The 17,504-nt window shown below is 40.5% G+C and overlaps 1 protein-coding gene across 1 annotated transcript in view; it reads right to left on the bottom strand.

Moving 5' to 3' along the window:
• Positions 1 to 17,504, bottom strand: part of ap3d1 (adaptor related protein complex 3 subunit delta 1) — a 63,422-nt gene that overhangs the window by 26,172 nt on the left and 19,746 nt on the right. The window contains exons 2-6 of the mRNA XM_048613919.1: positions 7,460 to 7,555; positions 6,669 to 6,749; positions 768 to 848; positions 534 to 641; positions 308 to 437 (exon numbers count right to left, since the gene is read on the bottom strand). Coding sequence (XP_048469876.1) covers positions 308 to 437; positions 534 to 641; positions 768 to 848; positions 6,669 to 6,749; positions 7,460 to 7,555 — 496 coding nt within the window. The remainder of the gene's footprint in view (positions 1 to 307; positions 438 to 533; positions 642 to 767; positions 849 to 6,668; positions 6,750 to 7,459; positions 7,556 to 17,504) is intronic.

Raw genomic sequence — 17,504 nt, 5'->3', positions numbered from 1 at the left:
TATAGCTGGAACATGCGCTACAGCAGAACCGACTGTAAAGGCTAATTTGGGAACTAAACTAAAATAGAATCAGTACATTCCTTAAGAGATATACTCAAATTTGTCTTCTCTAGCATATTAATGAAGTGGCAATTGATATAATTAAATTCCCAACTATTATCTTAAGAAATGCTAAGTTCTTTAGTACAGTTGTACAGCTATGGAGTTCTTTATTTATACAACATAAAGTACTGCTACATAGTGGGAAAGTCTTAAAAACTTTAGAAGAGCTGTTCTGTGTTTGCATGCCACGAAACAGATAACTCACCAGAATCAGGATCCTCCAGCTTTTCCTTAAGGCGAGGGAAGGCAGGTCGTAGGGATTCTGGGTATTTAAGGAATACCTTGTACATAATAAGCACAGCTTTCTTTCTAATATAAGGCTTTGTATGAGACATCTGTGGACCAGAAGTCATGCATGTTGTTAGTGAACTAAGAGATCCAACAAGGAATTCCTATCAAGCACAAGCAAGTTCCAAATCCAAAGCACTCACCAGTGTCATAATGTCATTTGCCAAATCCCTGGCAAGATCTGGGGTAACGAAACATGATAAACCAGTCAAAGCAACTCCAGTATCATACTGATTTGGGCTGCTGAGGTCCTGTGAACATTGTAAAACTTGCCATTAGATTTATTAATGGTACTTCAAATAAAGAGTAAAGGTACAATTTTGCACCATAATCTGCACTTGTTTCGAATTGAAAAAATTGCAAACATCTCAAGTTACCTTACGAATCTGATTAGTTGTCAACATGATTACATCGGTCCCTTCATAAAAGCACTGAGAGGCAGTCAGATACCCTATTCTCTGCAATAAAGAAAAAAAACAGTAACTGAAAAATTTCTAAATTAGCATCTCTTCTAGTCATGCCCAATATTCAAGTAAACAATTAATTGACACTATTTATCAGCTTAGATGATTTTAGAACATCAGCACAGAACAGGATTTCCTTCCAAGAAAAAATAAAGTTGAAATAGATATCCGATGAGAAGTGGTGTACAGTCTGAATTCAAGCCCAGAATTAGATCACAACTTCTTGGAACCTTGCTAATCCTGCTGACCAAAATGGTTTTCATTTAGAATTTCCAAAGAAATTGCATAGTTGTAAATTTCCTGCACTTGTACACGCGGAGAAAGCTGCACTGCAAATTTCTCTCAGTCTGGAAGAGGAATGCAAGCTATAATTATCCAACTAATGGCCAACTATTTGGGGCGGCATGGTGGCGAGCACTACTGCCTCACAGCACCAGGGACCCGGGTTCGATTCCACCCTTGGGCGACTGTCTGCATGGACTTTGCCCATTCTCCTCCGGGTGCTCCAGTTTCCTCTCACAGTCCAAGTGTGCAGGCTGGGTGGATTGGCCATGCTAAATTGCCCATAGTGTTCAGGGATGTATAGATTCAGTGTTATTGGGGATGGGTCTGGGTGGGATGCTCCGAGGGTCGGTGTGGACTTCTTGGGCTGACGGGCCAAGAAAATTAGGAAAAGGATCAATTCATCATGTCTGTTCAGAGTGATGGGACCCATGAAAATCTAGTCTCAGTTCTGGTTGAAAAAAGTTAAATAAGGCTACGTGCATAAATTTGAAACAGAACAACAACAACTGCATCTTGATAGTTAACAATTTCCAAAACCTGAGGATAAAAGCATGTAAATAGACAATGTCTTATAAAGGTTACAGATTCCATTTTCACCAGGACGAGTGACAAAAATCACAAAGGTCCATTTTACGATTTGTTCCTCTGAAGTTCAAGCCACTGCAGCCACTCCATGACAACAGTCCCAAACCTGAAACTTGACCAGGGTGTTTCTAACCTTGAGCAATTGCAAGTATTGTATGGAGGTTTAAAAGATATTAAATGGATCTCAATCTTGTTCAAGGAAGTTCAAAACTGTGGGTCTGATGTATCCAGGAAGAGAGAGCCAAAGCACTACCAAAGATGATATCTGAACCAAGTTTTGCATCAAAACTTAGTTTCTATCCAGGAGAACAGAAGATGGGGCAAAATAAGGACACACAGTTGATGCCTAGGTCGTGATCATTACTTTGATTTCGGGTGATAACTAACAGAAGAAATCAGACAAAAAAAATCAAGAGGATGCACAAGAGTGAAAAAAAATGATAGACATGCATATTGCAAGGCATCACATTCATACGAACAGACAAACATAGCTATCAGGAGGAGCGGGTTATTAGGCTCATTGAACAGCAGAGCAGGTTCAAGGCTGCCACGGTTGTGTGATTATTCCACATTGCTGTCTGCTTTGATAACCTTACACTGATTTCTTATCAAATATCTCTACTTCTGCCTTAAGAAATTCCAAAAACAGTGGAAGCAGACGAATAAGGAAGAATGTTCCCAAGACTCATGACCCTTACCAAGAAAAAAATGTACAAATCTCTCTCAAACAAGCAATTCCCTATTTTGAAATAATAATCCTCAGTTTTAGTTTATCCCAGTACTCTAAACATTTTTTCCACGTGCATCCTATCAAGATTCCTCCGGATCTTAAATCTTTGCAATCAAGTTGCCTATCACTCTAACCTCCAATGGGTACAAGGCTAGCCTGTCCAACTTTCCACATTAGACAACCTGTGCATTCCACTAGTCTAGTACAGCTTCTCTGAACCATTTCCAAAGCATTTAACTCCTTCCTTATATAAAAGAAGGAGACCAAGTTTATGCACAGTATTCCAGTCTCACCAAGGATCTACATAATTAAAGAATGATCTCAATTTCTATATTCATTTCCTCTTATAATAAACACTATTAGATTTCCCAATTACTTGCTGTACCTGCATTTTAACATTTTGTAATTCATGCATAAGGACTCCCAGATCCCTCTGCAATCTCTCCAATTTTTTTTTTTATTCCTCTTGGCAAAATGAACAATTTTGCATTTTTCCATATTGTACTCCATTTGCCAGATCCTGATCCACTCACGGAACCTATCTATATCCTTCTTTAGCATCGTGTCCTCTTCACAACTTACTTTCCAGTACTCTGCCATCAACAAATTCAGCAAACATACCTTGAATCCTTTTCTTACCATTTGTTTGAGTGACTTAGATAAAATTGAGGTCACAACACCAATCCATGTAACAGCATTCATTTTCAGAATTCCTAGAGTGCAGATAGAAACCATTCGGCCCATCAAGCCTGCACTGACCCTCCAAAGAGCATCCCACCCAGACCCACCCTTTTCCTGTAACCCTTCATGGGTTTTTACTATGGCTGACTCACCTAACCTGTACATCTTTGGACTTTGGGAGGAAACCAGAGCACCTGGTGGAAACCCAGACTCCAGGAGAATGTGCAAACTCCATACAGACAATTGCCCAAGGCTGGAATCAAACCCGGGTCACTGATGCGGTGAAGCAGCAGTGCTAACCACTGTCAAGTGATAAAAGACCCATTAATGCTGTTCTGTTTCTTGTTAAAGAGCTACTCTTCTAGCCACGCTAAAATGTAGCGCTTAGAGCATGAATGTTTATTTTCCACATTAACCTTTGAGGTGACTCCTTTTTACATGGATTCTGAAAATTCACATACAGTACACATTGGAATTCTTTGAGAAAGTAATCAATTGGTCAAATATGATGTCCGTTTCTAAAAACCATGCTGACTCTGCCTGGTTACTTTCAACTTTTAAAGTGCCCCGCTGTAGTGTTTTAATAATACTTCCTAACATCTTCCTTATGATAGGTGTCAAGTTAACTGCCCTGTAGTTTGACCACCCTCTTTGGGAACAAAGAGGTTAGATTCATTACTTTTCAATCTTGTAGAACCTGCCCAAAATCTAGAGAAATTTTCAAAATTTAAACCAGCACATCAATTTTTGCACTTGCCACTGGTTATAAGACTCAAGGATAGAGTCCATCAGCACCCATAGCTCTACACAGCTCAGTACTACTCCCCCTGCAATTGTTATTTTATGGAGTCATGCAATTCTGCTCATAGCAATTTTTGCATGTTACTTGCACCTTCTAATGTAAACTGTTTAATTCATCTGCCATCTACATATTACCATTAATTCCCTTGGCTGTTTTTCAGTAAGGCTCTCATTTTGATAAATGTTTTCAAAAAATATCCGAAGATTCTCTTGGTTTTAACAAACTCTCACGTACTTAAATTGTGCCTTGTTAGTTAGTTTTTCTCTTTAGGTTTTTTCCAATCATCTGATTTGCCACCCATTTTGCTTGTATGGTCTCAAAGTCAGTCCATCACCCAAATCCATTCTCAGCATCACTATCTTAGGACATGTTCGCTACCTCTCTACTACATCAGCTGGATTCTTGATCTCTCAGTCATTGCCTGCGTAAGTGAGTTCTTAATTGTCTGTTACATATTGGAAAGAGGTTTGATCTGGCCACAAGCACAGACCAGTCATCATAATCACTAGCCAGTCTCACACTCCAATCTGACCATCTTTCACCCCTCCTTTTTTGTCTGATTCTTTTCTTTCACTTTTTTTCCAGTTTTCATTCATTTCTGCTTTTCTTTCCTTCCTGCTCTATTTCTCCTTACTTTGGACCTTTTACGTTGGAGGTACAGACTGGACTGAAGCTGGCAATGGGTGCAGAAGGAGATCCAGCCAAGGATGCAAGTGCTAGTACAGGAAAGGCAATAACAGATCAGACCAAAGACAGCAGGCACAGCATAAGGCACCATGATGAATGCTCAGATACAAGGAACTGCAAAAAAATTACAAATTTAATGAAAATTAACAAGTGCCTGTATTTCTGGAGTGAACTGGAAGAAACAGTTGATGCCACATAGGGGACAAAACAGACAGACTGAGAGTCCGGTAGACCACCATTTATTTCCAATTAAATCTGGAATACTCAAACTTGAAAATACATATGGTGAAAGTCAGCTTGGCAAGAGAAGAGCTATTACTTACTAGAATGAAACAATGGTACGCAATAAGCAAGACTCAAAATCTTGCATGTGCAAAGGAAGAGTTTCCATCGTACTCGTTAGTAATGCAATTTTCCCAAATTCACTTCAAATATTCAAGGAATTCCCAACACAAGTTCACCAATCTTCTACAATTTGAGAAACATCATATTGGAAGGCAGGCCTGGCCAGAAAGCTAGGCCGTGTCCATAATTAATCCAAGTGCAGCATACTTCCCCCAGTTGGAGACAGCGAGAACTACAGATGCTTGAGTCAGAGTCAATACAGTGTGGAGCTGGAGGAACACGACAGGACAGGCAGCATCAGAGGAGCAGGAAAGTTGACATTTTGGGTTTACTCCCTTCATCATGACTGTGGAGGGAGAAAGAGGCTTGGAAATAAATAAGGGGTGGTGGGGCAGTGAGAGGTGGGTGCATATAGTGGGTTGTGGAGATAGGTCATGCGAAGGTTGGGGAAAAAAGGTGAGAAAAAAGATGAACAGGTTCTGTCAAGGAGGTCAAGGAGGCAGATAAAGAGGGAGGGTTGGTTCGGAGATGAGGCTGGGGTGGGGAGAGGGGGCACAATGATTGGGGTGGTTTTGAAACTGGTGACTTCTATATTGAGGCCAATCGGGTTGTAAGCTCCCAAAAAAAGAGAAATAGGTGGTATTGTTCCTCCAGTTTACATGTGGCATCATTGTGACACTGGTGGTGGCCAGGGTGGACCTGTCACCAAGGGAGTGGGAGGGGCAGTTAAGATGGTTAGCAACTCTCCCAGTCATCCCTGCCTCCTTGTCCTGACACAACCTGCCCATCTTCTTTCTCACCTACCCAGGACCTATCTCCACAAACCCCTACCTGCATGCACCATCACCATCCCACCAACCTTCCCCCAGCCCCCGCCCCCCCCCCCACCCCCCCCCTTTCTTCCCCGCTCCCCTTCCCCCCCCCCATTCCTAAAGAAGGGTGTAAACCCAAAAAGTCGACTTTCCTGCTTCTCCGATGCTGCCTGACCTGCTGTGCTCCTCCAGCTCCACACTGTATTCCCCCAGTTGGATTCGTGGCCTTTCAAGGAGGGCCAAGCTATTTTGGTGCAAGTACACAAATAGGCATCTTTTAAATATATTTACGTGTTGAAATCTCTTCGATTTATGGAGAAATCCTTTTTCAAGAAAAGTAATTTTCAGTTATTTAAAATTGTCATCATGGGTGGATAGCATTTTTTAAGATACTTGTTTTGCAATAAACACATTGTCAGCTTCAAAAATAAAACTGCATCAATTTGCCATACACAGATCAGAAATACTTCTTATTCCTGGGAGTGAATAATAGTCTAAAACATTGCCTCATGGAGCTAAATCACAGAAAACTTGATGCTGGTGATTATACACAAGTTTCAGCAAAAACTTGAACTACAACTTCACCTGGAAAAACAATTCCATTTGAGTGCGAGGTGCTCCTGCAATGGATTTTCTGAACTAAGCCTAAGATTCTTCCCTCGCATGTAATGAGGCATGAGAACAAAGAAAATTAGAATACATTTCTCAGTTCATCAATTTACAACCGGTCATCAGTAAATCTCAAGCTGAATTCCCAGAAAATGTGTTATGATATTTGAGAAGTTCATAGCTCTAAGTTGTGAAGAATGGTCATTCATTTTGCCATATTACGATATTGTTCATTTATTAACCACACCACTGTACTGATCAGAAGAAAACATTCCTACCTTGAATGTAAACTTAGATGAACTCATTACTTCTATAATGTTGAAGGCAGCCCAGCTGATGTCATAACCCAGCATCTGCAGCTGTTTTGGAGTGGAAAAACATTTTCAACTGTAACAGCACTGTAGAATTCCTACTTTAAGATGGACATTCAAAACAATTACATGAAAACCACTAAGAAAATACCAAAAAAAATTATTTTTTTTTTTTAAGGAAGGTTCCACAGAATTATTTTTCTATTGTTCTCACAATGATGCACTTAAACCACAAGTTCAGGTGTCAGTCTCAACTTTACTAAGTTTAAACTTGTCCCACATACATTAGGTATTCACGACATAGCAAAACAAACTAAAGAGTCCCTCCTCCAGGATGTGTCACTCTATTTCAGCAACACATTCAAGTCTTAATTCTTGATCAAGATTTATTATCAGGGATCATTTATGCTGCAATCAGTGATGGTACAAAGCAAAATTCTCTATTTCATTCAAGTACAAGACAAAAGTATCTTCTTTGGTAATATTTTGGTACTTGGGCAGTAGTGCACTGGAATTAAGAGAACAAATTTCAATTACATGTTCCTTACTATTGTACCTCAAGAAAGAATTGACAAATGTAAAAAACAAAATAGCTACAACATAATCATCTTACAACTTGAACATACATGTAAAATTTGACCTAAAAGCCTGATTTATTCCAGCTGCATTGAACTTAACTGAATAAACATACATACTGCCGAGCACTCTGCACAATTTAATTTAAGTAGGATATTTCAAATTTGTGGCATTTTACTTACATATGCAAGCTTGATGACTGCATTGGCCTTTACTGCAATATTATCCTGCTTCAGCTCCTGCTTTATTTCATCAATACATTGTGAAATGTATTTGGCCTGAAAATTAAGAAACATCAACATATTGAATAGTTAAGCAAAACTGCTATCAGACAAGATTTTCAAAATTTACCAGGAAAAGCTACCAATATAATTATTTTTCACATGCAGATTATAAAATAACTCACTTTCATCAGTTAATACCACGAGACAAAAACTTCCACCAAAGCTTGCACAATGCAAGTGCCATTATAAAAAAATTCCAATTGCTTCTCTTAAAAAGAGACACAGACCAAATGAACACAACCGAGGGCAAGCACAATGTAATAATTAACATTGTATAGCAGTAACTGTCTACTGAAATCACTATCAGGTGGTTAACAGTACTGCTAATTCATTAGCCAGCGCAATTAGTTTTACTGTATGATATACAGCTCTTCCATTAGCACTAAATTGACAGAATGCTAAGCTGAAACACCGAATGAGCAGAAATTTCTTCCGCCTTAATACTGACAGGGTGGAAGCCATTTTCTTCATTGCCTGCTACAAACTCCGCTCCTTTGCCGCAGACTCCATTCTCTTCCTGGAAACTATCCAAGGCCGATTCAGACTGTTGCAACATTGGTTTTATACTCAATCCCGAGATGAGCTCCTGACCATATATCCTTGCCATTACCAACTTGTCCACTTCCAACTTAGGAACACAGCCATTCATTTTGCGGTCTCTGCTAATTTGTTGCTGAACTCTCATCCATATCTTTCTTGCCTCTTAACTTGACTATTCCAATGCACTCCTGGCCGATTTGCCACTTTCTACCTTCCATAAAGCTGAAGTCTCCGAAACGCCACTGTCTGTGCCCTATGCCTTGGTGTACAAATGAGCTTCATTATTCTGTGAAGCACTTTAGGACTCTGTGTTAAAGCTGCCATTCAAGTACAAATTGTTGTTGTTGCCTGTCTGAAATGCAACATTTAACTATTGAGTTCATGACTACTAGATTTCTGCAGCAGAGTGCACATCTAACATGACTGTCACAACAATAAAACAACTAAAAGGCAAGCTGTTATGTAGAGGGTGAATTTGGCCTCAAGTGCTCCTGGTTTCAGATTTTACTTCTGGCTTAGTCCGTCAAAACAAAAAAAAGGCACCTTACTTCAAAAGAACCATTTCAGTCAACCAGTTTCTGTTGCGAACAGGAACACATGCACAATTCAACTGAGCCAAGAAGTGGCACAACATGTGCTAACAACATATAGTTGACACTGCTGACTTCTGACAAACATGTCATTCAAGCATCCATCACTTATCAATGCAGAGTAGATTACATGCAGGAGAATGGTTAGGAGTAACAGAGAACGATCTAAAAAGTGCGATATAACACGAACGCACGGTTGTAGAGGATAAAATGATCTAGGGACTGTTTAGCCTGACATCCGCCGTAAGGAAAATGTAAGAGTCTGTTATGGAAGATTTAACAGTAGAGCACTTGGAAAACAGAAACAGGAATTGGACACAGCACAAAAGGGAAATCATACTTGACATCTGCTGAAATTTTTCAATGAGGTAACTTGATGATAAAGGAAACTCAGCGGATGTGGTTTACTTGGACTTTCAGATGGCTTTTGATTGGGTCCCACAGAAGAAATCAGGATGTAAAATTGAAGTGCATGGGATTTAAGGTAGTATGCTGACATAGATAGAGAACTAGTTGCCAGACAAGAGAAAAAAAGTAGAAATAAACAGTTTTTTCTCCCCCCAAGTGGTAGGCAGTGAGCAGTGGCACACTGAAGGGATCAAGGCTTGGACCCCGGCTATTCACAATATATATTCATGAAGTGGATGAGGGAACTAAAAATAATAGCTCTATGTTTGCTAATAACACAAAGTTGGATGGGTGGGTCAACTGCGATGAGGAAGCAGAGCTATTTCAGTAGCTAAGTTCAGGGGATAAATGGATGGCAGATGAACTAAGTGGATAAATGTGAGGTTATCCAATTTGGCAGAAACAGGAAGACAAATTATCTGAATAGCTATAAATTGAGATACGAGAATGCACAATGAGCCCTTCGTATCCTCATATACCAGTCACTGAAGATAAGCATGTAGGTTCAGCAGGTGGTAAAGGCAGCAAATGATATGTTGGCTTTCATAGCAACAGGATTCGAGTATAGCGCAGGGACATCTTGCTGCATTTGCATGGGCCTTGGTGAGACCATACCTGGATTAGTGTGTGCAGTTTTGGTCTCCTTATCTGTGAATGGATGTGCTCACTATGGAGAGAGGAGCATAATGGTTTACCAGGTAGATTGCTGGGATAGCAGGAATCACATATGAAGAGAGAGACCGGCTAAGTTACAATGATATTCACTGGAGCTCAGAAAAAGGAGGGGGAGGGGGTGCAGGGGAGACACAGAATCATCTAAAAATTCTAATAGGATTAAAAAGGGTAAATAGACCAAGGATGCACTTGACGACTAGGGAGTCCAGAACCAAAAATCAAAGTCAAAAGGATACAATGCGGGTCACTTCAGGTTTGATATGGCAAACTTGTTCACCCAAAGAAAGGTGAGCCTGCGGAATTCTCTTCCACAGAAAGCATTCAAGCAAAAACAATGGATCTTTCAAGAAAGATATAGATGTATTTCTTCCAGTTAAAGTGATCAAAGGGCATGATGAGAAAGCAGGTATAGGTACAGAGTTGGATGAACAGCCATGATCGTGCTGAACAGTGGAACAGGCTTGAAAGACCGAATGGCTACTCCTGTTCATATTTTTCAATGATTGACAGTTAATCTGTACTTGCATTGGAAATGTTTTTGCAAATTAAACAAAATTAGGAAATATTATTCCAATGCACAATTCTCTTTGGGCAATCCTCTCAGTAGGATTCTTCATTTTAGCATTTTCACTTTCACACAGCTTTCAGGATCTGGTCAGTAAAAGCAAGACAAACCTTGTCCCTCTCCTCTAGAGGTATTTTATGTCACCTGTACATCAGCCTCCTCAATCCTTTGCTACCGTTAGGGCACTTCATACATTAAATGCTAACTGAAACTCAAACTTCATAACCGAAACAGAAATTGCTGAGCAAACACAGCAGGTCTGGCAGCATCTATGGAGAAAAAGCAGAGTTAACATTTCAGGTCCAGTGACCCCGCTTCAGAACGGATTGTAAAGTTGGTAATAATGGTGAAAATAGGGTGGGAAGGGAGAGTAGGAAGGTCGAGTAAATGATAGATGGAGCTACATCCAGAAAGAGAACAATAGGGCAGACAAAAGGAGTGGGTAAAGGTGAGCCTGGGGGAATAAATGGCAGCAATCTGGGACCATTAGTGGTTTACAATGGGAAGGTAGTAGTCATAGCCCACATGATGACAAGGCCTGCTATGAGAGGGTCAGGGTACAGACATGGGAGAAGGTGCTCAGATTGTTAGAAATATTGAACTCAAAATTGAGTCCTGAAGGCTGCAGAGTCCTCAGTGAGATGCTGTTATTGAAGCTCAACTTCTCTAACTCCATTAATGCAGTGCACTGTATCTAAATCATCTCCAGAAGGTGACCCACCAAGCTTTAAATAAATCTTTTCAGCAAGCAGTGGGGCTAATGTATCACTTTTAGGAACAGCTTTATGGTACAACTGTTCCACGCAACACATTGAACACTACTTCAATATTCTGCGATTATAACATTTAAATGAGTATGCTGTCTCCTACACCACCACCCTTTCTTCATACAGAAGAAAAATTACCCAAGAACACCAACTCCAATTTCCAAAAACCATAAGGCCATAAGATTAGGACCAGAATTAAGCCATTTTCCCCATCAAATCGACATGACCGTTCAATAACAGCTGATATGTTTCTCAACCCTATTCTCCTACCTCCTCTCCCGCAATCCTTGACCACCCCCTTCCTAACAAAGAACTTATCTCTGTTTTAAATACACTCATGACTTGGCCTCCACAGTTCTCTGCGGCACTGAGTTCCACAGACTAACCATCCTGGCTGAAGAAATTCTTCCTCATCTCAGCCTCAGTGAAGGAGTGAGCCTTTAGAACTGTGCCCTCAGGTCCTAGTCCCACCACCAAGTGGAAACATCTTCTCCACATCTACTGTATTCAGGCCTTTCAGAATTCTGTAAATTTCAAGCAGATCCCCCTTCATCCTTCTCATTCCATCAAATACAGGCCCAGGGCACTCACTGCTCCTCATACGACAAACCCTTAACCCCCATGATCATTGCACTGAACTTCCTTTGGATCATGTCAATGGCAGCACATCCTTCCTTCGATACAAGTCTAAAACTTCTTAAAATATTCCAAAAAGCATAACCCCACTTTCACATTTGTTTTCTGTCTGCTACGTCTTTGCCCACTCTCCTAGCCTGTCCAAATCCTTCTGCAGCTTACCCACCTCCTCAACACTACCTGCCCCTCCACCGATCTTTGTTTCACCTGCAAACTTAGCAACAATGACCTCAGTTCCTTCATCTAGATCATCAATGCAACGCGAATAATTGTGATCTCAACATGAAGCCGTGTGGAACTCCCACCAGTCACTGGCTGCCATCCTGAAGACAATCCCTTTATCCCTACTCTCTGCCTTCTGCAGTCAATCAATCCTCTATCCATGCATTTAATATGCCCTTAACACCATGGGCTCTTAGCTTATTTACCACTTCCTGTGCAGCACTTGTCAAAGGGCTTCTGGAAATTCAAGTAGATCATGTCTACTGGCTCTCCTTTGTCTAACTTGCTCATCACCACCTCAAAAGAATTCCAACAGATTTGTCAGGCATGACCTCTCATTGACGAAGCCATGCTGATTCAGCCCAATTTTACCATGGACTTCCAAGTCTCCACAATCTCACTCTCAATAATGGACTCTAAAATCTTAACAACAGAGGTCAGGCTAATTGGCCTATAGTTTCCAGTCTCTGCCTCCCTCCCTTCATTATGGGGTAAACATTAGCCATTTTCCAGTCCTCTGGGACTCTTCCTGTCTCCAGTAAGTCCTGGAAGATCACCACCAATGCCTCAACAATCTCCTCTGCTAACTCCTTCAGAACTCTGGGATATCATCCATCTTGTCCAGGTGATTTCTTCATCTTCAGACCTTTCAGCTTTTGTCCCTTGATTAGGAGTTCTGGCATGCTGGTGTTTTCCACTGTGAAAACAGCTGCAAAGTACTTAGTCAGTTCCTCCCCAATTTCTTTGTTCCCCATTTTTCTGATTCCAGTCTCATTTTGCAGCAGTCCAATGTCCACTCTTGCCTCTCTCAGCTTTTTCTTATCCTCTGCTGGCTTTTAAAGGATTCCCACTAATCATCACCATATTTTGGTATGTCTTTTGCTCTTATAATGTCTGACCCCCTTTGTCAGCCATCCTCCCCTGAATAAGTTTCTTCTTCCTTGGGAAGAATTTCTGCTATGCTTCCTGAATTACTCTGAACAACTCAACGCCATGGTGATCCACCATCTTCCCTGCTAGTCTGTCCTTCCAAATCAACTCTGGCTAGCTCCACATGTCTTTATAGTAAACATTACTTAATTGTAAAATCATTACATCCGATTCCAGCTTCTCCCTCAACTGCAGAGTGAATTCCAACATTAGGGTCATTGCCCCCTCCGGGGTTCTTCACCTTCAGCTCTCTAATCAAGTCTGCCTCATTACACGTTACCAAATCCAGAACTGCCTGTTCCCAGTGCACTTGACCACAGCTGCTCCAAACCAAAAAAATCTCATCGACATTCCATGAATTTCTTCTCTTGAGATCCACTTCCAACCTGATTTTCCCAGTCCACCTGTATATTGGAAGTCCCCCTTGATTATTGTAATGACTTTTCTATTTCTTGATTTATTTTCTGCCCCAGATCCTGAATACTGCTAACAGGCCTGTATACAACTCCCACCTAGTCTTCTTTCCTTTGCCAGTCTTCAACTGTACCCACACATTTTACGCCTGACTCTATACTACTTCTTGCTATTGATTTCATTTCATTCCTCAAGATAGCCATGCCCCTCTGCCTGTACTTTCGATAGGACATGTATCTTTGGAAATTTAATTGCCAGCCCTGATCCCCTTGCAGCTCAAGTCTCTGTGATGCCCACAATATCTGCCAATTTCAAACTGCATTACAAGCTAATTTACTTTGTTTCAAATGTTGTGTGCATTTAAGAATAACACCCTCAGTCAAGTGTTGGTTGTCCCCTCATCTGCTGCATTATCTATCACAAGGGATAGATAATGTAATTAATTATAGCAAACTAAACAAGATTTATTATGTTGATACTATTACATTGCAGCAAATGCTTTTAAGTTTTCATTCTACTTCTGCTTTTACGATGTTAAACGTCTTCCCAAAAACTATTAAACTGAAAAGTGCTAGAAGAATTTTCACATGAAGTAAACAAATAATTCTGTCATGTATCATCTCTGGCTAACCTATTTTGATTACACATCCAAAAACCAATTCCCTGTCCAGCAGTGTTTGAAGTCTTAATGGTGGTAATGAGTTTGTGTCAAAATTTTTAATCAATTTAATTCCAAGTGTATTTATTTATATTTCTGCTTTGCATCAACACTACACTTGTTACGGAATGCTGCCCGAATCTACACAATCTGTACCCGAGATCAGTGTCCAAAATAAATTTAAAATAAAAACAGGAGCTATGGGAAAATCATAAACCAGAATGGAAATTGCAGGAAAAACTCAACAGGTCTGGCAGCATCTGTGGAGAGAAAGCGGAATTAAAATGCTGCTAGAGCTGCTGAGTTTATCCAGCAATTTCTGTTTTTGTTTTTGACTGAAACAAATGTAATGTCCATGACAAGCCCAAACTGGCAAACTACAATAATAACCACGGCATGAATTCTATATGAATATATAATCACCTGACAACTAATTTGTGAGCAAGATGAAAAGAATGAATTCATAGCATGGCACCGAAAGTCATTCAGTTTGAAGTATGCAGGCAACAAGTCAAAGAACAGAACTCACAGAATGGACAAAACCCGATTATACAGTGCGTCAACCCTTCATATCGGGAATTACCTCAACTTACCACATCTTCAGTCTTGGTGCAGGCTGGCATGATGGTAAAGACTGATTAAATCATCTGATGCTACATCAATTTAAATAACTTGACAGATGGAGGATTGGTCATTGCATGAGCTTTGCTTCAGGGATGGCATAGCATAAATTTGATGGAGTCTGCACAGCCATCTCAGAATTACATACTCCCATATCCAATTGATTCAAAATTGAACGTGCGAACGTGGTGGCGTTTTTGCACCCAGTCAACTCAAATCAAAATTTGGCTAAGTTAGTTGAGCAACTTATTTTCTTTTTTCAATTTATTCACTCATGGGATGTGGGCATCGCTGGGTGGCCAGCATTTATTGTTCATCCTCAGCTGCCCTTGAGAAGGTGGTGGTGAGCTGCCATCTTGAACCCCTGCAGTCCACGTGCTGTAGGTCGACACACAACGCCCTTGGAGAGGGAACTGCAGTATTTTAACCCAGCGATAGTGAAGCAAGGTTACCTACAAATCGGTCAAATGTGCCTTGATGTCAAGGTCTGTCACTCTTACCTCACCTCTGGAACTGACCTCTTTTGTCCCCTATTGGAAAGGCTTGTGCTATTTTTATTCCCATTTGTTGAGAACACTCATTTCATTCAAATTTATTAATAACGATTTATAGACTTGCTCTAAAAGAATTCATTTCTTAGTTCATAAGTTTTCTCATCTCATTGGAGTGCCAATCCATCACACTTCAAAAGAGACAAAAAATTCATGAGGCCACATGCTAAAGATCATGGCATCCAATATACACAGATACCTTGGTTTTATGACCAAGGTTTAATGATCCTTTGATAAGGCAGGAGGTGGCAAATGTTCCAGTTCATGCTACCACAAAGATCATGATATTAGGAAGCTTGGAAATATTCCGTTGGGCCAAGTTCTCCAAATTAAGTTGGCATTTAATTCATGGTTCAGGAAATTTAATGGCTGAGCTTCATTTGAGTGCATGGCAAATGATAGCCAGTGGCGGCACAATAGGTTGCTGTTAGAATAGTATTATGTCCAACCAAGATGTCAGTAAGGCAAATTATCAGTAGTACAGGTAGGTTTTACTAATGCAGCAGAATGGGATCCCAGGGCATCAATATTGCTGACTCCATAGTTTCAATTCTTTGCTTTGTAATTTAAGTGGACGGACTCTGGTCCATCCATTTTTAACACTGACCAAATAGCTTAAGGGTTTGACATGTAATATATAAATATATCTTTATATAATCAATAAAGAGATGACTGTCAAGCATCATTCGAATAATTGCCTCAGGCCTTCATCTGTGTGCCTGTGTTGAAAGGCAGCATGAAACATTGATGTTAACAGCAACAGGTGGAATCAAAAAACCTTGCATTTAACACACAACTTTAGGTTAAATCAGACAAGATCTGATTCTAAGGTCTTCAGGCATATACTTCAGTTATATTGCTTGCATTAGAAGGAACACTAAATTGAGGGGAAAATCTCCACTGGTTAAATTAGGGTAGATAGACAAATTCATATAAAGAAGCACTAACTCTTAAAAGGATTGCTTAAGGTTGGAAAAGGTTTGGAAAATACTAGTCCTTACATTTTTTGAACTCATTCAGATGTGGGCGTCACTGGTTCAGCCAACTTTTATTGCTCATTCGTACTTCCACTAATAATGTGGTGATGAGCTGCGTTCTTCAACCACTGCAATCCACCTGGTGTAGGTATACCTAGAGTGCTAGTAGGAACAGAGTTCCAGAATTTGGACCCAGCAACACTGAAGGAACGGCAATACAGTTCCAAGTCTGGATGGTTGGTGGCTTAAAATGGATCACTCAGATAATGGTGCTCCCATGTAGCTGTTGCCCTTGACTTTCTATATGCTAATTGTTATGGTTTTACAAGATGTCAAAAGAGCCTTGGTGAATTTCTGCTGTGCATCGTCTCGATGGAAGACATTTGCTACTGTGTGTCAGTGGTAGCAGAAGTGATTATTGGGGGTCACAAACCCAGTCAAACACACTGCTTTGCCTTTGATGGCGTCAAGCTTCTTGCATGCTGTTGGAGCTGCACTCATCCAAGCAAGAGGAGAGTATTCAATCACAGTCCTAACTTATGCCTTCTAGACTGTGGACAGACTTTGGATGAATTACTCAATGCAGGATTTCTAGCCTCTGTTCTGCTCTTGTAGTTATTGTATTTCTCTAGTTAGTCCAATTCAGTTTCTGGTCACTCAATTTCAAGGACATCAATCTACATACATTTTAATGTTTTAGCTCCGTTGGGTGGTTGACTGGTTTGCAATGCACAATGACACCTACAGTGTGGGTTCAATTCCTGCAGCAGCTGAGATTATCAACAAGGACACTCCTTCTCAACCCTTCCCATCTCAGATTGTGATGGTCAGGTTAAACCACGAGTCATCTCTCTCAAATGAGAGAGCAGCCCTAAGATCTGATAAGGCTATGCCAACTTTACCTTCAGTGTTTTATCATGGAAATTCTACGCACCTTTTGAGCTTCCAATTTCCGAGTCTGATACTGTCAAACAATAGTTCTATTCAATTCCAGAGAGCTGCATTTTGAACCAATGACAAGCCTTGACTAAAACTAAACGTCACACAATGTTTTAGGGCAAATTCTGGACAACCTTGGTCTTGGACTACCATTAGAGATTACCGATCAAAATAAAAAATAAGTTCATTATTTTAAGATTCCAATCATTTCCAGGAGGATGGTCCAAGTCGTCCTCGAGTTAGACGAACTTACAGGAACGGGTTCCAGGTGAAGTCCACGTGTTACACTTTCGGACCAACATGTATCCACAAATCTTTCATGCATGCTTTTTGAGTTGCTTTCAAAAGGTACATTTGGTAAGAGTTAACAGAGAGACATCTAAATCAGTCAAGACAGTTGGACAAGCCACCAGGAGGTCATGAGGTGAGGTGGGGGGGGGGGGGGGGGGG

Source organism: Rhincodon typus, chromosome 29 (genome assembly GCF_021869965.1).
Source record: "Rhincodon typus isolate 14 chromosome 29, sRhiTyp1.1, whole genome shotgun sequence".
In the NCBI taxonomy this organism is placed as follows: Eukaryota; Metazoa; Chordata; class Chondrichthyes; order Orectolobiformes; family Rhincodontidae; genus Rhincodon; species Rhincodon typus.
The sequence above is the reverse complement of the archived record's forward strand: the minus strand, read 5'-3'. Positions and strand labels throughout refer to the sequence as shown.